General features: G+C 45.1%; 2 protein-coding genes across 2 annotated transcripts; both read right to left on the reverse strand.

Annotated features, from left to right (window-relative positions):
- Positions 1 to 677: 677 nt before the first annotated feature.
- Positions 678 to 4,843, reverse strand: LOC123066856 (65-kDa microtubule-associated protein 3). The gene is made up of 13 exons (XM_044489855.1): positions 4,709 to 4,843; positions 4,538 to 4,626; positions 4,213 to 4,419; positions 3,347 to 3,586; positions 3,044 to 3,253; positions 2,812 to 2,967; positions 2,571 to 2,730; positions 2,271 to 2,422; positions 2,092 to 2,179; positions 1,935 to 2,008; positions 1,770 to 1,844; positions 1,451 to 1,688; positions 678 to 1,355 (listed from the first exon to the last, which is right to left on the reverse strand). The coding sequence occupies exons 2-13, from the start codon at positions 4,598 to 4,600 to the stop codon at positions 985 to 987; spliced, it is 2,034 nt and encodes a 677-aa protein (XP_044345790.1). The 5' UTR covers positions 4,601 to 4,626; positions 4,709 to 4,843; the 3' UTR covers positions 678 to 984.
- Positions 4,844 to 7,202: 2,359 nt separating this feature from the next.
- Positions 7,203 to 10,809, reverse strand: LOC543381 (ATP synthase subunit beta, mitochondrial). The gene is made up of 9 exons (XM_044489864.1): positions 10,263 to 10,809; positions 9,496 to 9,571; positions 9,326 to 9,414; positions 9,085 to 9,202; positions 8,893 to 8,996; positions 8,651 to 8,809; positions 8,280 to 8,504; positions 7,884 to 8,195; positions 7,203 to 7,587 (listed from the first exon to the last, which is right to left on the reverse strand). Exons 1-9 carry the CDS (start codon positions 10,728 to 10,730, stop codon positions 7,477 to 7,479), a joined length of 1,662 nt encoding a protein of 553 aa, XP_044345799.1. The 5' UTR covers positions 10,731 to 10,809; the 3' UTR covers positions 7,203 to 7,476.
- Positions 10,810 to 22,430: the final 11,621 nt, after the last annotated feature.

A 22,430-nucleotide genomic window follows, 5' to 3' on the forward strand; every position in this document is an offset into this window, starting at 1 on the left:
TTCTCCCTGAGTTGTGCCCCCATGGGAGACGAAGGTCGGAACTCGAAGATCTTATAAAAGTTCAATCTTTTAGGTGTGCCCCTAAACCCCGAAAAAGATGACTTCAGTTCTTATTTTGAAGCTCTTTCAAAAGAAAACTTGTTTTGAAGCACAGTTGAGTGCTGTCAATTTCGTTGACGAAAAGATGGGGAAAGTTTTCAGTGCACATGCAGACAGGGGCTATATTTGGAGCTATGCTCGTGTTAACCTAGATAGGTAGGGAATCAATTGATATCCTAGCTGCTTCGATCCTGTTACAAATTCCAGGGCATACATAGCAGTTCTTTGCTGGGTATCAGAATCGAAACATTTAGTGGTGAACACATTATTGTCTTTATGTTCATGCCAGTTTGCATGAAAGCAGAGGATATGAATCATCACTCCACCTGTTTGTAAATTTTCATCGTCAGAGTAAATAGGTAGGGAATCAATTGAGGAAACTAGGTGCTTTCGACGCTTGTAACTTGGCGCGATTGGCACAATAGCTTTGAGCAGAAGTGCATGCGGGGTTGAATGGTTGACCAATTATCCATCTTACAAATTAGTATGCAGGATAGTCGACCTTGTGCAAACTAGTTTCTGCATTCACCTGCCAATCAGGCAACATGTTGCCTGTTTATCGCACAGCCACAGCTATATGAAAAATGTAATGCTGCCAGCGATGTTATGTTGAGTTGTGTAGGTTTAATATCACAAGCAACGCGGATACATAGAGTTAAGCATCTCCGTCGACCTGTCGAAACAAATCTTCTGCGGAACTACAGCACAAGGCAGCAATGTAAATCTGTTACCAACTAACAGAAACATGACATATGGTTGTGACTTTGATCAGAAAAATATGTGCCTGTATCAACTTAGCCAAGCGTCTCTCCCAACATTGGCCCTGCCATGCCTGATGACATACTTTCAGTTACCTACACAGCATTCCCCGGCATTCCTCGAGAATCAAGCGGCGTGCGCAGCGAGATAGGCAAGGCGCCTCTCTTCAAAGGAGTACTCGGTGCTCTCTAGCAAACACAGCTCTGGCTTGTCATTGGAGACGCAGACAGGTGCAGCAGTCAGAGCAGGCGTTGTGGTCATTTGCATGGGAGAGGTCACCATCATCGGCGTCTTGGGAGTTGGTGCTGCGAGTATCTTGGGAGTTCGGTTCTCGCCTTCGGTACCATTGGAGGCAGACCGCACGGGCGTCGCTGGGTTGCTATTTCCGGGTGCGATCTGCGTGAAGGGTTTACGAGGGGTTTCAGTCTCACCAAGAGTACTTGCCTTGAATGATAACTTCTTGATCGGAGGACTGGCAGTGCCTTTGCCTCTACTACCTGAAAGCGTTTTTTTTGTTTTCATCAGAGATAGTCTGTTAATTTGAAAGTAAAGAAACTGAACAACTGCATCAGCTATGGTTAAGTGAACTTGCCAGGGGACAGAGTGCCACTATCTTCTGTCTTCTTGGCTGAACGGACGGATCTTGACTGAGGTGTCACTGATTTTGGAGTTCGCACTGGCCCACCGCCAACAGACAGCCTCCGGTTTGTACCAGCCGAGGGGTTTCTGGTAAGCTTCTTCCCGCTGTTCGACCTTGATGAAGGGCTCGGCTTTGATCCGTACAGCATCTCCTGCTCAGCTTTGAATTGATCCTCAAGCTTCTTCTGATCCTGCAATCGCTCACCCGTCAGATACCATCCGCAGATGAACACAGATGCAAGTGCAGAAAAAGTTAAGCAAAATATGAATACCCTTTGCCTCTTCTTTTCCTGCTCCTTTTCTTCACGAACTATCCTATAATCATCAAGCATCGACAAAAGACTAACCTGAAATGTTGAATGGCATGAACCTTTGACAGTATAGAAACAGATATTGTGTTTACTCACAAGAATAGCAGTGAAATTACGGGTACATACACCATCATAAGTAAACTCAGTGCCCCTTTCTTTCTCCCAGGCTATTACTTTATTTGTAAGAACGTCTACAATTCCTGCTTCATGCAACAACAAACCGATCAGCAGTAGCATTTTAAAAATAACAAGCAAAAAAACGTAGTTAGTAAGGGTCTTTCACCTGGTATCTTGTTAACCAAAACACGGGCTTTTTCAGCTCTCTTAAGCATAATATGTGCACCCCTCCCAGCATTATATCGGTTATCGTCCTAACATAACATGTAGATAGCGAAATTAGTAGCAGTTGATATAGAAAATTTTGTCATATAGCCTGGATCAAATCATCAAACACAACCATACTTTGCTGTAATCCTCTAACCAAGCTTCCTCCTCACATGCATTTAGCCACCTTTCAACTCGCTCGAGTATATCCTTCCTGCTAAAAGCATCTTCTTTAACTGTTGCGATGTATGCTTCGATTTGTTCTAGAAGAAGTGAGGTATCAATAGCACCTGCAATGAAACAACAAATTACAACATTAATAAATGATATCAACAAACACATCTGTTTGTATCTGAATGCTGCAGCAGAGAAATTTACAGGAAAAAAATCCTTATTCTGCCAGATGCACCAAAGCATGTTAGAAAGCTAGAAACATACCTGCTTCAATGGCCTCGATATTGAACTGAGTTTCATAATGTTCATCCCCAACTAAATGTGCCCGTCGACGATGCTCTTCTAATTCTGTTTGCTTCTTAAGAACTAAGTCCTTCATTTTACTGACTTTCAGTTGCTCAAGCCTCAGTACCTCAGCTTCTACCTGCATCAAAGAATATCATCTCCACTAAGCTAACCAAGAAATACAATTAAATCAAGTTCTGCAAACAACACATTGACTCACAAAGTTCATGACGTCAATGGAAAGGGCATTGGCCTCTGTTATTTCAGGTTCTGATGCAGCAATATTGCATGTTATATTCTGGAATGACTGTTGCTCTTCTATCGGCGTATCCATAAGATTCCATAGTTCGAGCATCGTAGACGAGAGGTCTTGAAGCTGTTAGAGCTAACAGAGTTAAGGGCCGAAAGCAGTCATATGATGATTTTCTAGGTTAGAACTGTAAGGTGCTAACCTTCTGCATCCTTTCAATTTTTGTTTCCCGTAGTCTCTGTATTGCCAACGCCAACCTCTCAATTGTGGTGTTGCTTATGTTCATTGGTACACCATCCTCATCGAGACTGGGGTGTACATCAGATATTGTTTGTTTGAAGTCAACGGCAAGTACTTTACATAAGGAATGCAAAGTATTCAAGTAATCCATTACTTGCTTCAGCCGCTCACTCTGCAGGATATTTTAAAAATAACAGAACTAGCATATGTGAGAAATAGAAGATGTAATCAGTGGCTACAAAGGGCAAAAGGCATGAATATGAACCTTCTCTTTCTCTAGGGACTGCAGCTCCATTCTTAACTCTTCTAGCCTTCTGCAGGATAGATCAGATTGATCCACAGGTGCTTTAAAAGGGACAAAATCTGCAGGTCTGATCTCAGATGATATCTTCTTTATCTTGCCTATAACATCAAGAATCTGATTCCATCTTTCGACCTTTCTCTTCTTCATCTCTTCCAGATATGGGACGATTGCATTTAGCTCCTCCCGTAAGCCACATCCTTTCTGTGTAGAATGAAGAAAAAATATAATGGAAAATACTCATTATTGGTGGAGTCCCAATAGGAAGCATCAAGCATTTGAAATTAGTTGCATTAACAATATATGTGGAGCGAATACGCAACATCATTATTCTGAAGCTGTGTTCTACAGTCAAATTGGACAGTTAATAAACACAGCTGCCTCGTTCGGATGGAATCAGAATGGTACGACTGCAACCAAATTTACACGAGCCTTAGTTTTCCTCTGCATGGATTGGTTGGAATCGCTACCATTATGGACCCATCAGCCAACTAATTGCTGACAATTAGGCATACTTGCAACCATCTATGGAATAATTCGTGTATTTATTTATTTATTTATTTATTTGAAAGAGGATTCATATTTCAATATCCTGCTTTCTCATCAGATGAACGAAATGACAGAAGTGACAAAAAACAGATATCTGCTGCCTGTCCTGGCACAGAATTAAGTTCCTAACGCAATTAAGACCGACTGGACGACAGAATTGTAGGGGCCCGAAATTCATTTATACAGTGGACACTGCACATAATTAGCACAGTAGTTTTTGTCTCATCAACACAAGTTCCTTTGCGGCATTTGAGAAAACAACAGGTCGAGCAGTGACCAACCTGCCTGACGAGGACGGGCGGCTCGGCCATGGCGGAGCAGACGGCGGCGAGCTCGGCCTGGGCGTCGGCGATAGCCTGGCGCAGCTGGGCCCGGCAGCGGCTGGCCTGGTCCACCTTCCTCCGGTAGGCGTCGAGGCACTCCTGCTGGAGCTCGAGCAGCATCGTGTCCCTGGCGGCGCCCTGCTCCCCGATCTCGTCCCAGATGACCTGCGCGCACACACACACGCAACCAACCACGAGCGATCATGACGCATACACGCACACACACCCGCCGCAAAATCACACCACCGCGGTACGTAATCGAAGGGGCGGGGGGCGCACGCACCTGGAGCTCCCGCATGAGGGCGCCGCACGCCGTCTCCATCTGAAGGAGCTGGCCGCCGCTCATCCCGGTCCCGGCGAGGGCGCCGCGGCCTGCGAGGGGACCGAATCGAGGGGGATCAGTTAGGGCCTGCCGCGGCTTAATTTCCGCCCCCGTGATTACGAGCTCACTGACCAGTGTGCGGCGGCGGGAGAGGGCGATGGAGGCGGGCGGAGGTGTCGCCGGAGAGGGCGGCGCGATTGGGGTGGGGATGGGGCGGAGGAGAGGTTTGATTTGAAATGGGTTGGGAATGGGGAGGGGGCACACGGGGTTGGCGTTTGTGTTTTCGGGATTTCCGGGGAGGAAGAAGGGAACTGCGCTGGTGGTCCCCACTCGTTTCGAATTCGCGTCAGGACCCGTCGTGGGCCTCCCGTTCCCCTTTCGTTGGGGCAAGGCAACGTTTGAGTTTGGGCTCGCCTCCTTGTCAATCTCCTCTTTTCTTTGTTTTTGAGAAGATGGCATAGCTAACCACTCATGTCAAGTGGTCAAGCTCCTCTTTTCTCTCTGCACATTCTCATTCTCAAAAGAAGAAGAAATCTATTAATTCTCAAAAAAAAATCTATTCTCATTGTTACTAATCGCACTTTTCTCAAAAAAAAAGCAATCACTCTGTCCATTCTCATTCTCAAAAGAAAAGAAAAAAACTGCCTAAAACAAATCACTCACTCTGTGCATTTTGAAACTGAACTCGAAACCCATGCCAAGAATAAATCGAACCGAACAAATTCTATGGTTTTTACGGTATCTGGTTTTTGATACGACACTGTTTTGAATTTTGGTCTTTTCGTATATACCGAAAAACCGATCGGTTAACTGGATTAAATGAGGTCAGAAATATGTTTATATTTCTTTGAGGGAGCACTGTGCAAAACAGCCGATCACATGAGCATGTGAGCTTGTCTCGCTTGCATTGTCCAACATTCACAAGCCGAAGCACAGTTTTATATAGACATCATATTGGCCACATCATGTCTCTACTGTTAAAGGGGAATGCATACGTCGTCCTCGTTCATACGCAACTACCAATGGGAAAATAATTTGAAAGTTGAACGTCGAATCAATTTGAAAATCAAGTCATTAATGAATTAATTAGCAACACAATTTAATTACATGTGCAACTAATTAATCCAATTAAATAGAGATTTTCCGTGTGGAATCAATTATCAAGTCATTAATACAATTATTTAATTACTAGGCAGCCGGTTAATTAGGCCTTCCAGATAATTAGAAATAGGGATTTAACCCTATTTTGCAGAATGGTCTACACTGCTCATAATGTACCACTTCGCATGCCACCACTCTTTAAATATTGTTTCATCCCTAGCAACTTCTCGCATGCCACCACAACATCGTTTCATCACATAGAAAAGCTACTATAAAAGATTAAAAGGAGTTGCTGCCTGCTCACTCAAGCCTACGGAAAAAGTTAATAGGCAGACCAAAGGCCCAAAAAAGCTTTTAACTTGTTTTTTTTTGCAAGAGTTAGATTCGCTAAGCATGTCTGTTTAGTTTTAATGTTTTTGTAACAATGTCTTGGTGAGGATGGACAACTCTAGGGTGGTTGATGATATACGCTTAAATGAGGGACATCTATGGTGGTGGCTCCTGTTCTAAATGATTGTAGAGTTATTGCGAGAGTTCGGGAAGGTTAGTATTGAGCATTGTAATACAGAATCAAATGTAGTTGCTCATGAGCTAACTGAGTAGGGGCATGCAAACACCCCTTCCGTATGGGTGAATGCACCTCCGGTTTCTATTCGTAAAAGATTTAGCAGATAATGTAAGCATTATTTGAGTGTAATAAAACTAACCATAAAGGCCTTTAGTAAAAAACATGTCCATTTTTATTTTTAGTTTTTTGGTAACGTGGTCATGTTTCTCTACAGAAAACATGCTAAACATGCGGAAATTGCTTTTGAAGATCGAGCTCCATGCAGATCTCCAAATATAAATTTAAAATTCATGTAAATTCATATTTTTACATTTAGAAAAATCTGAAGAAAAAAATAGAGATAGATAAATGCATAGTGCCCAAATGTGTAAATTTTTAGGACGAAATACGTTAAAATGGGGAGTGTGCAAAAAAGACATATTAAGCTTTTAACACATGATATTATTCATTCTTCAAGACCATGAATTTGTCTTTTCATACAAATCGCATTTCAACGTATTTCATCCTGAAACTTTACACGCATATGTCTCACGTCCTGGTTTACTTGTACAATTTGTTCAGATTTTTTTTGAAACCGAAATTTTCAAATTTCATTTTTTTCAAAAAAAAAAAACAGCCTCAATGGAGGCCGACAAAAACGGCTTTCTCTTAACAAAGCAAAGCATGCATATGCAAATACTTAGGAAGGGAGGGAGTACATAACTAAAACTTACGAAGAAGCCACAGTCCTTAAACAAGTGTCGGACACAGATGCGATGTTTGACATTGCTTGTGATGATATTTCTATGTTATCATCACAAGAAACCATTAAAAGAAACAAGACACCCATAGTGGCACACACGATGCGATGTTTGACATTGCTTGCGTTGATTTGAATTTATTTTTCTATGTTTCTCAGAGAAACCAAAAGACACAACGTAGAAAACGAGGCACTTTTAAAACCTGAACACAGACAACTTCGCCAACAACAATAAACTAAACCAATTCATGATCTGTCGGATCTGCATTACAAAGGGCACAAGTGTTTTCCAAGCCAAGAGTAGTGTTGCTGTTGTGCAGACTAAACCAATGTCACTGCAGTTGCTTATTACGGGTAAATTGGAGTAAAAACGAACAAAAACAAGGATCCCTCAGCAGGAGCTGGCACACTCCTGCTCGTGAGCAAGTCTCGGGCGAACAGCTGAAATCCCAAAAAAATTAACTTGTACAGGGCGGTGGCAACACCTCGTCATCAAGCGTTCTCGCTGGCGATCTTCTCTGCCTTGGCGATGACTTCGTCGATGCCTCCAACCATGTAGAACGCGTGCTCGGAGATGTCGTCGTACTTGCCGTCCAAAACACCCTACACGTTTCACCAGGCATGTTAGCAAAGCGCACACAATATAACCAAGCAGTCATACGAGGAACAGTTATTCTTCTTAAACAAGCAACTGCACACAAAAGAGCGTCTCAAATTGCTGAGTAAGATGATCATAAGCAACAGAAACGTAATAGGTTTTGTGCGATGTTCATGCTGCATGGGCTGTCCACAGGTTTGCAAGCATGGGGCAAATACCAACTAATTTTCATGACCAGGCACTTCTAAAATAGTGGCATTACTTACTGTTCTAAAAAGAACTACCATGGTTCAATTCTCACCTGGAAACTTTGAACACCCTCCTTAAGATCCACATACTTCCCTGGAGCACCAGTGAAAACTTCGGCAACGTGGAAAGGCTGGCTCAGGAACTTCTGGATCTTCCTTGCACGAGCAACCGTCATCTTATCATCTTCACTGAGCTCATCCATACCCAAAATGGCAATGATATCCTGAAGATTCTTATAGTTCTGAAGAACCTTCTGGACACCACGGGCAGTGTTGTAGTGATCCACACCCAGAACGTGGGGAGAAAGCATTCTTGATGTCGAGTCCAAAGGATCGACAGCAGGGTAAATGCCCAGCTCAGAAATCTGCACAAGTAGCTCATTACAGTCATGATGTGCATGTTGTGTGTGCGTTGAATAATGATCATGTACAAAGGATGACGGACAAACCTGTCGTGACAACACAGTAGTAGCGTCAAGATGGGCAAAGGTGGTAGCAGGAGCAGGATCCGTCAAATCATCAGCAGGCACATAAATAGCCTGGACAGATGTAATAGAACCCTTCTTTGTCGTCGTAATCCGCTCTTGCAGTCCTCCAAGATCGGTGGCAAGAGTTGGTTGGTATCCCACAGCAGATGGAATACGTCCAAGGAGAGCAGACACCTCAGAGTTTGCCTGCCATTTAAGAGTAATAAAAGATAGAACTATTAAGACTTGATAGCAATGGTAACAGCAGGTTAGAAAGAGAAATATTGTTCAACAACACAATATGGAGCACAGAAACAGAGGTGTCAGTACAAGAAACGCCCTGCAAAATTTACCTGGGTGAAACGGAAAATGTTGTCAATAAACAAGAGCACATCTTGTCCTTCAGCGTCACGGAAATGTTCAGCAACAGTCAAACCAGTCAGACCAACACGAGCACGAGCACCCGGGGGCTCGTTCATTTGCCCGTAGACAAGAGCACACTTGCTCTCAGCCTGCCACAGAAATCATTTTGTAAGGAAAGATAGCTTGCATATATGAGCTTCAGAGCTAAAATTTCAAACTCCATAACAATTACCTGCTTCTCATCAAGCTTAATGACACCACTTTCAATCATTTCCCTGTACAAGTCATTACCTTCACGGGTACGTTCTCCGACACCAGCGAAAACAGAGAAACCACCTAAGGAAAACGAATTAACCAGGTACAATCAGTAAACCATAAGAAGCAGCTACACAATATAAACAATACAACTTTGTAGAATACCAACCATGGGCCTTGGCAACATTGTTGATCAACTCCATAATAAGAACAGTTTTACCCACTCCTGCACCACCGAAGAGACCAATTTTGCCACCCCTTTGGTAAGGTGCAAGCAAATCCACGACCTGTCAGATACAGAACCATCACACTACGATTAACACTTGTTACATTATGACACATGCTCACACTGCATTCAATGGTTACATGAAATATCCTAAGATAGTCACGGTGATAGTGAAATGTTGTACCTTAATTCCAGTAACAAGAATTTGCTGCTCTGTGGCTTGCTCAACAAAAGCAGGGGCCTCACGATGAATAGGAAGGAAGTCGTGTGTCTCTACAAGATAGAGATGTATCAATAATAACAATGGTAAAAAGACATGTACATGAAGGAACTCGTGTAGAGAATGTCACTTACTTATGTCACCCTTGTGGTCAATTGGCTCACCAATAACGTTAATGATACGTCCAAGGGTGGCCCTCCCAACAGGCACCTGAGAAAGAGAAACAACTTCCAAGTCAAACAAATGAAGCACACTGCAGGTGAGTACTCCCTCCATAAACTAATATAAGAGTGTTTAGAATACTAAACTAGTGATCTAAACACTCTTATATTAGTTTACAGAGGGAGTATGATTCAACTTCCAAAAAGAACACCACCGATGTACATGTATACATCATATACAAGCAGAGGCTCTTGCAGCAGGCTGTAAATTAATCCATCTAAGGACACAGAAACCAAGTTTCTAGTATTCATTAGGCCACACATGATATAGATAACTGTAACAAACAGACTTAAAAATTGAACTAGTGGCTACAGGCCTATGGAGCATCAAAGTTGAACCTAGATATATCACACAGATGCACATATGAATCATAATTAACTTCAAAGGTTTGATAATCGAACAGCAGACTACCAACACCCAACCACAGCAGTCAGAACTTGTGAATAATACGTATACAAATACCAATGTTTAACAATCTACACAGATCCTACGGAACACAACAAGCAATCAACGTATATGTAATGATGGAAGATAAAAGAGATGTATATCCGACACGTGCCAGTCGGATTCGTGCATCCAGATCAAATCTAACCCCGCCAGATCTACATTTCATCAGATCGGGCACGACAGGAAATGCAGTTGCGGAAAGGGCGGGCGGAAAGGGAGATGCGGTGATTACAGTGATGGGGGATCCGGTGTTGAGGACTTTCTGGCCGCGCACGAGCCCCTCGGTCCCGTCCATGGCGATGGTGCGCACGACGTTCTCGCCGAGATGCTGCGCCACCTCGAGCACGAGGCGGATGCTGTTGTCGAGCACCTCGAGCGCGGTGAGGATGGGCGGGAGGCCCTCGTCGAAGCGCACGTCGACGACGGCGCCGATGACCTGGCAGACCTGGCCGATGGAGCCGGCGCCGGTGAACTCGTCGGTGATCTTGGCACCGACGTACTTGTCGGAGGTGGGGGGCAGCTTCTCGGCGGGGGCCTCGGCGGCGGCGGCGGCGGAGGCGTAGTTGGCGGCGCGGTTGAAGAGGTAGCCGGCCGGGGACGGGCGGTGGAGCGGGGCCGCGCGGGGGAGCGGCGACGGGGAGGCCGCGCGCGCGCGGGAGGCCGACCGGAGGAGCGAGGAGAGGGCCCGGCGCGTCGCCATGGCCGCGGATCGGGCGCTGGATCTAGGGTTGGACTTTGTGCGGCGGCGGCACCGCTGGGTGGGGGTGGGGTGGGGTGGGGGGGAGAGGGGAGGAGGGGAGTGAGGCGTGGAGAGGGCTGGGGAATAAAAGCGGGTGTGGTGGTATCGAAGGGCGGAATGCGGGGTGCGGGTGGACGCGGTCCACGGGGGCCGCGAAGCGTGGGGGGACGGACGGCCCGTTTGGTCGCTCGCTCGCGGGGCGATCTGGCTGGTGGTGTATGGGGCCGGTCCAGTGGACTGCCGGGTGTTTTGATTCGGAATGGATTCATTGTGGCTTCGTTTCGCAGCTGGGGCGGTGGAATATGTTCCTGTTTTTGTTCGCTCTCGTTTATTAAACTTTTTATTTCTTCGCTTTTTTTTTGAAGGAGATGATAGCTGGGAAACGTTCCCTAGTTAGGAGGTCCCAGCGAATGGCCCCCTAGCCCTTGGATACAGATCACATGAATGGCAAAAAAAAAAATATCTCAATATTTTTTTACGATACATTGCGATATCCACTTTTGATCATGACAAGTTTTGTAAAGTTGCTATGGTAGATTTTGTGAAGTTGTCGTGGCAATTTTAGTTGAAATTGCATGGCAGTTCGAGAGATTTTGCTGGGAAAGCACTCTCAGGAAACGTTTTCCACGTGGAAGGAAGAAGATAGAGATAGGATGAAGACAAACTTCCATGTGGGATCCTTCTTAACTCCTCAAATTTGGAATTGAGACTTCGGGACTTGAATTAGGGCAAGAGTTAGAGATGCCCTAACTATGTTGCAACTATTAATAAACAAAATCCAAGGTAACCTAATGGAGATGAGCTTACCCGGATGGGTCCAGGCGAAGAAGGTATGGGCTTTCCCATCATTGGTTTTGGTTTTGCTTATGGGCCACATCCCCTACTAGGCATGCATGGGCCTGCTCTTTCTCGGACACATTCATCCCATCGAATAGAAAAATATATGTTTATTCGCACATTCTCTTTCCTTGTACATCACAACATTACCTAAAGGAGGCATCACTCACTCCCTTACCATCTTATCTCACCGCATAGAGACATCCATACAAACCCATCCATCAGCATCCTGAGTCGAAGGCCCAATCCGCTCCATCATCGTAGAACAATTAAGACGCACTATAGTTTGTCAGACCAGTTTGCCACATAGAAATCCATGAACCATGTCGTTGCGGACTTGCTTTGCTCTAGCCTAGCCTCCTAGGCATGCATGCAGATCTAGCAGGGATTTTGTTATTTTTAGGTCAAATTATGTCTTTTGTGTAGCCTACAAATTGTTATATTATTTAATGGAATTTTTACATACTCATTTACATTCATCATGATATTTTTAACTTTCCATCAGCAACAAAAATGAATGGTGTGCACTAAATAACAGATAGAAAAAAGAAGTAAAGCCTGGTTATGGAGGAGAAGTAGTGATTCACAAGACCAACTTTTGAGATTGGGCAATGCGTGTTCAAATATGCATAACTCCATAGTCATTATCCATCACAACATTGGGTTATGGCGTAAACTAAACGAAGGCTAGAAAAACAGAGGAAAAAATGCCTCCTTAGAATCAAAAGATATGCTTCAAAACAAACACAAACTGTATGAAATTCGCTTCTTGCTAGTCACGAAGACAACTCCACTACAATGCCTTAACCTGCATCATAAAAAATACGGGTTCTCCATGGCATTCTTTATTTGCTGACATCCTCTCTATCGGCTCGTGTTTGCTGCCGCATTTTTCCAAGGATCACATTCATAAGTTAGTACAAGATTCTTATAAGAGCACATTTTCTTACGTGTTTTCTACAAGGATCAAGTAGCCTGAATACACATGTTTGATTACTAACCTCAAGCAAATCAAGACCATTGGCGTAGAGACCGGAAATTGCAGGAGATAGCTTTGAGAAGTTCTAGTAAGGGTACTCGTGCAAGTTTGGGAACTGGCCATACATCATTGCTCGGATTGCCCAGGAACCTAGCATTCAAAACCCAAGATAGTCCATGTACATTTCATACCTAATAGGCTAATACTAATGGCAATCAATAAGACAAGTAACATGTGACAAGGTGTGTGGCGCCAAGGACCTCAGGCTCCGTACCATAGAGCATGGATCCGCAAATGAATTTAGATGTGTCACGAATAGACCAATGAAGCGGAATTGTGCAGAATCAACCATCGTTAGGTGCAATAATGTTAATAGAACTCGTTGGAAATTTTAGTTGCTCGACAAAATCCACTAAAAACTAAGCACCATAGCCCAGACGAAGCTTCAAATTTTCAAAATTGTCTTAGTAATATTGTAAAAATATAGGTCCACGTTCTCCAAATTCAAGGGCTTGTGTTCTCTTTAATTTTTTTGGTTTTATCTATTAAATATTTTGTATAACATGACAGTGAAGTACACAGTGAAAGGAAATACAAGACTCCAGAAGAAAAGAAAGAGAATGCAAACATCAACATAAAACTAAAGAGTATAGACATTGTGGAACCAAATTGGATAATATATCAATGTCCTATCGGCAAGGTACCACATTAGAACTAAAATGATGTATCTCTTTGGAGAATACATACAACGGTATTGTAAATCAAACCAAAATCATGGTAGAAAAAGCGAGTAAACTATGAATATTAGTTGCACAACTTTTATCATTCATGATGTATGGCCAATACCTCTGCATCACACTACATAAGCTTACCTTCATATTATCGTTGACGAATAGATCTATGTAGATACCGCAAATACAATTGTAATAGATGGTGCACCAACAACAATGTGTGCAAAACTTTTAATAAACAATGGTCTATCCAGCATCAATATATGACTGGATTGAGAATTAGAAGATAATAAGACGGAGAAAAAAGAGCAGTCAAGGGGGATTACATCAAATGTGAACAAAGAAATAACATTTTGTGTTGACTTTTCAAGTTATCAGTTATCACATATCCCCTTGACCGCATTATATGGGTATCATTTGTGCCAACCAAACTGAGAATATAAGAGAGCACACTATAGTTTGAGAGGACAAAATCAGTATATTTTTGCAAGCTGATTGGGACAGAATAATAAGAGCGGCGTTTTGGTGTCCGGGCTCAGTAAATCGTAAGAAGTTAAACAAACATTTTTTGTGATGCAAGATCACTACTAGGGAAAACTTTATACACCGAAATTTAGCAGTAGCGCGTGTTAAAAATGGGCGCTAGTGCTAAATAGCAGTAGCGCGCATGCGTAAACCGCGCTACAGATACAATAATAGCAGTAGCGCGTGCACATGAAAAAGCGCTACCACTAATATTTTCATTGCTAAACCGATAGCCTACGCATAGCAGTAGCGGTCTTGAGAGAAGCGCGCTACCGCTAGGACATAAGTAGCAGCGCGTTTCGTGCGGAGAGCGCTACTGCTAATGGAAATAAAATAAAATGAAAAACAAATGGAAAAGTAAATGAAAAAGAAAGAAATAGAAAAAGGAGAAAGAAAAAAATAAAATATAGAGCAAAATAAATGAGAAAGCGAAAAAAGGAGAAAGGCGTAGCAGTAGCATTTGTTCGTAAGAGGCGCTATAGCTAATGTAGTTGCAGCGCGTTCCTAGACCCCCGCTGTAGAAACAGAAAAGGAAATAAGAAATATGAAGAAAATTACATAGCTATAGCAGTAGCGCGTTTTGTGAAAATCGCTATAGCTAACTTGGCTATAGCGCGTTTCGCGAAAAGCGCTACCGCTAAGTTTGACTTAACCAGAAAAACGTTTCCTCCCGGCCACCACTTCTCCCTCAAATCCTCGACCCACCCCGCCGTCGTCTGCCCGATTCGCTGTCGCCCCACTTCGCCGCCGTCTCCTGCTGACGTCGACGCCCCCGGAGCCACCAGAGCCGCGCGCCGTCGACGCCACCGGAGCCGCCCCTAACGCCACCGGAGCCACGCGACCTCATCAATGCCATCGGAGCCGCAGTCGACGCCACCGGAGCCGCAGTCGACGCCACCGGATCCTCCCTCGCCACAACTGCCTCCCTCGCCGTCACTGGAGACGCCCCTGCCTCCCTCGCCACCACTGCCTCCCGCGCCACCACCGGAGCCATCCTCTGTAAGTCCCCACCCCTCCTCTCTCTCTCTCTCCCCCTAAATTAGTTAGGTTAATTTAGTTAGGTTAATTAGTTAGGTTAATTTGACAGAGACGCCCCTGCCTCCCTCGCCACATCTGCCTCCCTCGCCATAGGAAAAAATTGTATATGCTTAACTAGGGCAGTAGGGTTAGGGTTGTAGTGTTTAATTACAAATGTTAGGAAAGTAAGGTTTAACTAGATGTTAACTAGGGTGGTAGGATTTAGTTTAGAGAAAAAATTAATATAAAAATATAAATTTCTATTAGTGTTGCAAGTCTAGTAGGTTCTTAATTTTTAGTGAATTTTTATTAGGACAAAAATTTAGGACATAATTTGAGTTCTAGGTTCATAATTTGAGTCCTAGGGTTCATCCATCTATATTTGGTTTTTGAATTGAGTTTCGGGGAGCATGAGATTTGTGTAGATTTTCTTGAAGTGTCAAACACTAGGAGATGCAAATTTGAAGTGGTCATGATCTATGAAAACTCCTCAATTGTGTTTGCTCATTGATCATAATCGAAATTGAAGTGGTTCGATTATGCCCAAGTGGCCTTTTGTTGTTTCCAGGGAATGAAGCCGAGTGGCCTATGTTTTGCCGGAATGTTGATTCATTTCCGTTTCGGCAAAATCCAGGTTCTAAATTTGTCCACTTTTTAGCAAAGGTCATGTCGAAATTTTCCGTGAATTTCGGCATGACTTGTGCTACAAACTAGGACATATCGAGTGCCCGGGATTTGCCGCACCGGAAAGGAGTCAACGTTCTTGCAAAACAATAGGCCTTTTTTATGTCATTATTCATTTTATTAGGTCTAGAATTAATTGACTAGATTTAATCGTAGGAAACATGGCTAGAAACGATGAAGGACAGGGTTCTAGTGATTGCGACGACGTCTACCGGGCGGTAGAGGAATTTTTGAGCCTTGCTGGCGAGACTGAGACTAGCGCTGAGACTGAGACCGGTGCTGAGACTGAGACCGGCATCGAGACCGGCGCTCAGACTGAGACCGGCGCCGAGACTAGCGGAGCCAGTGTAGAACCAAAAGCAAAGAGGCAACAGCTTCCTAACAAGCTCAAGACTACTAGACTGGTGGTCACGGAGGTGGACGACGACAATTTTGAGCCAAAAGCGCCCCAGGAAGCGCGCGCGTGCTACGGCAATCAAATAGGCTGCATCGTGCGGACAACCGCCACCATCAACGATGAGAAACTACAGAAGATAGATAATATGAGGACCTCCCTCCTAAAGAAGTTTCACCAGATATTCTTGTTCCCGGGGCGGAATGAAAAGGATTATAAAGATCTAGATAAGGACCCGACAATGAAGAAGATAAACAAACACGCCATGACCAAGTTTAGCGACGCGTTGGCCGCCTGGAAAACAAGGGTGAAAGCAAGGATCATCGACAAAAAGGAACCCTACTCCGAGATTGTAAAGGATAATCCGACAATCACGGAAGAACAGTTTCAAATATTCAAGGCGGCTTGCGAGGCCGAAGCTGCCAAAAAAAGTCTAAGTACATGAAGGGGCTTCAATAGAGGAACATTGGGAGCCACTACCGGTATTCTAGGAACGGGGGTCCCCAGACTTGCCTGCCTGCAGCCTGCGGCGTGGCTCAAAAGGGGGCCCAGCGCGGCCCATCTTCACCAACACAAACCCAAGACCCTCGCGAGGGGCCAAGCCTCGCGGGGCGGACGACGCGGAGCTTCCTCAGGCACGGCCTCGTCAGGCTGGCTCACGAGGAGGCGGAGAGACCAAGGCAGAATACCTCACGAGGTGCCCGTGACGCAAGCCATGACGACCAAGGGCGCCAGGCGGGTGCCAGCCCGCGCAGTGTCCTCCTTTCCTCTTTGGTGCAAAGGGGCAAGCGCAACCGCGAAGTACCGAGGCATCTGGCAAAGGTTGCCATTTCAGTGCAACGAGACCAAGACCAGGAGGACTATGAGACGGAGGTCACCGTGGAGCCCAAGACGGCGTCATCACCAGAGCTTTGCGCAGGCGAAGACTACTTTTGTCAGGATAGCTGATACTAGCTGTCCCCCTTGAAATTAGCCCGTCATTGTTGGCTCCCTTCCCGCTCGATATTTGGGAAGAGGACCAGGGCCTCTATAAATAGGACCAGCCACCCACAGAGCAAAAGGGGGTTCGAAGGAGAGAAGAGAAGGGGAGAAGGATAGAAAGAGAGCTGAGAAGGAGGAGGCTCTTTAGAGAGGGGTTCCGATGAGAGAGAGAGAAAAGGGTGACTGAACTCCTCCCAGCAGTTCATCCCCCAGCCAAGAACAGTCCCTCGCGAGGCTGTTCTTGCTTGTATTGTTCATCATCATCAGCCCAAGAGGCAATCCACCACACCATACACTGGAGTAGGGTATTACACCACAACGGTGGCCCGAACCAGTATAAACCATGTGTCTCTTGTGTTGTTCTTTCCATAATTTAGATCCTAGCAAGGCGGAGGGGTGCAGGTAGGTAGGAGGCGAAATCTCCGCGCACACCCCAGTGTTCGAACCTCAAGGGTGTGCCGAAACCCAAAATCCGACAGCCACCACCTCGGAAGCCGTGGTTACGGCGGGAAGAGGTCCAAATGGGCCAAGGAGGACGCGGAAGCCGCGAGTCTGGGCATCCCAGACCCCTTGGCAGAGTTCACCGTCCCCCAGGAGCGTGACGTCCTCAGGGCCCGGCACCGTTGGGACCCAGTGAAGAAGGTTTTCGAGACGAACGCGGTCACGACGGAGTTCATCACACTGCTGGTAATTTTAGTTTTTGATCAATTCGACTGCACGTTAGTCATATTTGTAAACGATCCTTGTGCCTTTTGTAGAGAGAGCAGCACAGGATTCCGGCCGAAAGCGACTCGCCGTTTGATGTCTACTACACAACCTTCTTCTTGTAGACGTTGTTGGGCCTCCAAGTGCAGAGGTTTGTAGGACAGTAGCAAATTTCCCTCAAGTGGATGACCTAAGGTTTATCAATCCGTAGGAGGCGTAGGATGAAGATGGTCTCTCTCAAGCAAACCTGCAACCAAATAACAAAGAGTCTCTTGTGTCCCCAACACACCCAATACAATAGTAAATTGTATAGGTGCACTAGTTCGGCGAAGAGATAGTGAAACAAGTGGTATATGGATAGTAGATAAAGGTATTTGTAATCTGAAATAATAAAAACAGCAAGGTAGCAAGTGATAAAAGTGAGCATAAACGATATTGCAATGATAGGAAATAAGACCTAGGGTTCATACTTTCACTAGTGTAAGTTTCCTCAACAATAATATCATAATTGGATCACATAACTATCCCTCAACATGCAACAAAGAGTCACTCCAAAGTCACTAATAGCGGAGAACGAACGAAGAGATTATGGTAGGGTACGAAACCACCTCAAAGTTATTCTTTCCAATCAATCCGTTGGGCTATTCCTATAGGTGTCACAAACAGCCCTAGAGTTCGTACTAGAATAACACCTTAAGACACAAATCAACCAAAACCCTAATGTCACCTAGATACTCCAATGTCACCTCAAGTATCCGTGGGTATGATTATACGATATGCATCACACAATCTCAGATTCATCTATTCAACCAACACAAAGGACCTCAAAGAGTGCCCCAAAGTTTCAACCGGAGAATCACGATGAAAACGTGTGCCAACCCCTATGCATAGGTTCATGGGCGGAACCCGCAAGTTGATCACCAAAACATACATCAAGTGAATCACGTGGCATCCCATTGTCACCACAGATACGCACAACAAGACATACATCAAGTGTTCTCACATCTTTAAAGACTCAATCCGATAAGACTACTTCAAAGGGGAAACTCAATTCATTACAAGAGAGAAGAGGGGGAGGAGAAACATAAGATCCAACTATAATAGCAAAGCTCGCGATACATCAAGATCGTGCCAAATCAAGAACACGAAAGAGAGAGATCAAACAAATAGCTACTGGTACATACCCTCAGCCCCGAGGGAGAACTACTCCCTCCTTGTCATGGAAAGCACCGGGATGATGAAGATGGCCACCGGAGAAGGATTTCCCCTCCGGCAGGGTGCCGGAGCGGGTCTAGATTGGCTTTCGGTGGCTACGGAGGCTTCTGGCGGCGGAACTCCCAATCTATTGTGCTCTCGGATGTTTTAGGGTATATGGAGATATATGTAACACTCCAAAAAATTGATTTGGTTTTATCAAATTCTCTATTTGATTTGAAGGAGGTTATTTAAAATTCTTCTAAAAGACCCTCCTTTTCAAAAAAAAAATTCTTTTATGACAAATATTTTTTTTGGGGTTCATCCAAATCTTGATCTTTGGTCTTGAGGGTTTTTTATCTTGTATTGGCTCAGCACAAATAAGGTTGGAAGGTTTTTACAATTTCTGTTTAATAAAAAGAATTCCAAAGTTTTGGATTTATTCTTCCCCATCCAAAAAGTATCCTCTTGCCATGACCTAGGTAAAATATTTTCTTCCAAAACCCACCTCCCTACTTTGGATCAAGCCAAGCATCCAATCCCAGCAAGTTTCAACTTCCCCTAAATTTTATTTCTATTTATTTTAACCTCAACATCTTTTTTGTCATTTAATTTGGACCTTAGAGATTTACAAAGGAACTGCCAAATTTCCTTTGAGTTTTGACTCCAAATAAATTTCTCTGGCTAGTCCTTAGCACCCTCAACCAAGATCCATCAAGATCCACTGGTCCACAATTCAAAATTTTCAAAATGTTCTTGCTGCAAGTTTGGACCAGATTTGCCATTTTTGGTGAAATTCATTTGTTTTCTTTTCCTAAAAATCTGAGAAAAATCAGGCAGCCTCTAGATGCATCAAGAGGTCACCTCACCAAGTCCCAGCTCCATAAAATTTTTCCTCGTGCCCAAAACATTTCGTCGAACAGCTGGCGTGCACTGTTCCTATCAAATTCAGAGTTTTAGTGAGCAGTTTCAGTCGTCAGTGTCGTTTTCTTCAGAGCCTCACGTCGATCTCGCCAATAACTGCAGTGGCGCCTTGCTCCTTGTTCTCCCTCCTTATCCAGTGCGTCGCACGGTTGCCTAGACTGTTGCGAGCGTTGGCGGTGAGCTGGCAGAGGTGCATCGCCCCCGTGAGCGGCGGCGGCAACACTCACTGCGGCTGCCAGAGAGGCGCAGCGTGGAACGGCGCCGTCCAGCACCGCCCACACCACCAGGCGCCTCCGCGTGGCCGTCCCCTTCCCTGTACGTCCTGCAGAGCCGTTGTCGTGGCCTGGAAAGCACAGAGCGCGCTCCTTGCCGCCGACGTGCCCGTGAGGCCGTTCCGTCGAGAGCTTGGAGTATCACCCAAGTCATACCAAATTTAGCCCTTGAACGGAACTAGTGGACCATCACTATGATGCCCAATCACCTAAACCTCCAGCCCAACCACTGCCTCGCCGTAATCGCCCACCGGAGTTATCCCGTTCTCGGCAACCGCCTCGGGCCGGCTATAAATAGCGACCCGAGCTCGTCCGCAACCCAACACCTCCCCTCCTCTCCTCAGAACCTCGCCACGCTCGCCAGAAGGCCTCGGGAGAGCCTTCTTCCCCGACTCCGGCCGCCCCGATCCGCTTCGGGCTCCGGCAAGATCCTCTCTGGTGAGACCACCCCCGCCTCCCAGACTGTGCCAGTCGCCTCCTAGTGCACCCACTCTTCTAACCCGAGCCCCAATTTGACGTTTGCAGCCCTCTCCGGCGAGATCCATCACCGCCCGAACCACCGTTCGCCGCAGTGGAGGCCGCCATGGACGTGGTGCTCGCCGACGACCAACTCCACCACCCACCGACGCGGGAGAGCTCAATGAGTCCGTGGGTACCCTCCTTTCCCCCTACCTCGCCGTGGATCGACGCCGGCGACCGCCGCGGCCCTCAGGTGCCGGTGTGCTCTGTTTAAAAGTTTTAAACCTGACGGGTGGGACCCCCTCGTCAGCCTCTCCCCATCTTATTCGAACCGTTTTCTGAAAACACCTTCGGGTAAAATACGTGTTCCTTTGGGGTTGGCGTATTTCAAACCAAAACGTTTTCTATTTTTATAAACTAACCCCTGGAAACTTTCTATTTCACTACAGATGAGTCCCTGGACTAAAACCTTAATAACTTTTAAACAAAAGATGATTTTGAGTTGATTCTTTTTCTGTCATCTTTATTTTTCTGTCTAGTTTTTTATCATATTTATTTGAAAAAAATTTGGAACAATTTTTATGCACGCTCGGTATTCACGTTAGTATCCGATTTTTTTATACTGTAGATACCGGAGGAGGTGACGGAACCGCAAACTTCGCCGAGCTAGACTCCGGCTACTCCGAACCAGGCAAGCATGTTTGAACCTTTGATATGATGAGTGTTTTGCATGTTTGCTTGAGTAGTTTTCTCGTGGCATGTTTACATAAGCATTAGTGAATGTTATATTGCATGCAAGGCAAGCTACAGGTGAGCTTCGAAGTCGATGTGTTCATGATGGTGAGACAATCTGATCATGTAGTGGCATGATAGGTTGTGAGCTGGTATTGTTGAAGCATGTCAGTCTTATGTCAATCGTGTAACACCAGTATGAACGTGGATCGAGTCTTGTTCCCGTCCATTCCCTTCCGTGCTACCACATGTTTTCTGCAAAGAATGCGGTTTAGTAAGTTGCAAACCTTTTTCCTTGTACACACCAAATAGAGGGGCCGTGATGAGGGTTCCATGGCCCTGGATTAAAGCCCGTCATCCAGTCAGGGGGCATGGGTGTTTCCGGTTGGGACCGAGAGGGGGGCACCCCTTAGAGCGCACGATATAAATTTGATCCCATGCCATTCGAGGTTGTGACCTCCCCGTCTTAAAGTTTTTCTTGAACGTTGCCTAGGATGATTCCTGGCAGCGAAATGTGGAATGGGTGTGTACTGGTTAGATGTGTTTCTTCTAAAATACCGTAAACGGAACTAGTCCTTTGTGACTACTGAAATCCGTTGGTTGTGGTTAAAGAGTACAAACTCTGCAGAGTCAAAACCATTCGAGTATCCATGTCCACGATCAAGGACTTGGACATCATCTCAGTGTCAGTGTCAGTCTCAGTGTCGATCTCAGTGTCAACCCCAGTGACAGTCTCCGGAGAATAAGCATGAAACTGAGAGTGGTAAACCCGGCTGAATGTTATTTCTATGGACGGACTAACCAGTTTATTATTATGTACTAAGTATCTCCTTGGGATGATTTAAATTCATGAGCTACTTAAATTCGAATGACGAAATATAAGCCCTTTATGTGATGTCGCTCAGACGTCCGACTGTGGCATTCTTGTTATTTACTTTTGATATAAGCCCTTTATGAGATGTCGCTCAGACGTCCGACTGTGGCATTTTTGTTATTTACTTTTGATATAAGCCCTTTATGTGATGTCGCTCAGACGTCCGACTGTGGCATTCTTGTTATTTACTTTTGATATAAGCCCTTTATGCGATGTCGCTCAGACGTCCAACTGTGCATTCTTGTTATTTACTTTCGATATAAGCCATTTATGTGATGTTGCTCAGACGTCCGACTGTGGCATCCTGATTACTTACTTTCATTATAAGCCCTTTTCGAGATGTCGCTTAGACG

The sequence above is a fragment of the Triticum aestivum genome, chromosome 1A (genome assembly GCF_018294505.1).
Source record: "Triticum aestivum cultivar Chinese Spring chromosome 1A, IWGSC CS RefSeq v2.1, whole genome shotgun sequence".
Taxonomy (NCBI): Eukaryota; Viridiplantae; Streptophyta; class Magnoliopsida; order Poales; family Poaceae; genus Triticum; species Triticum aestivum.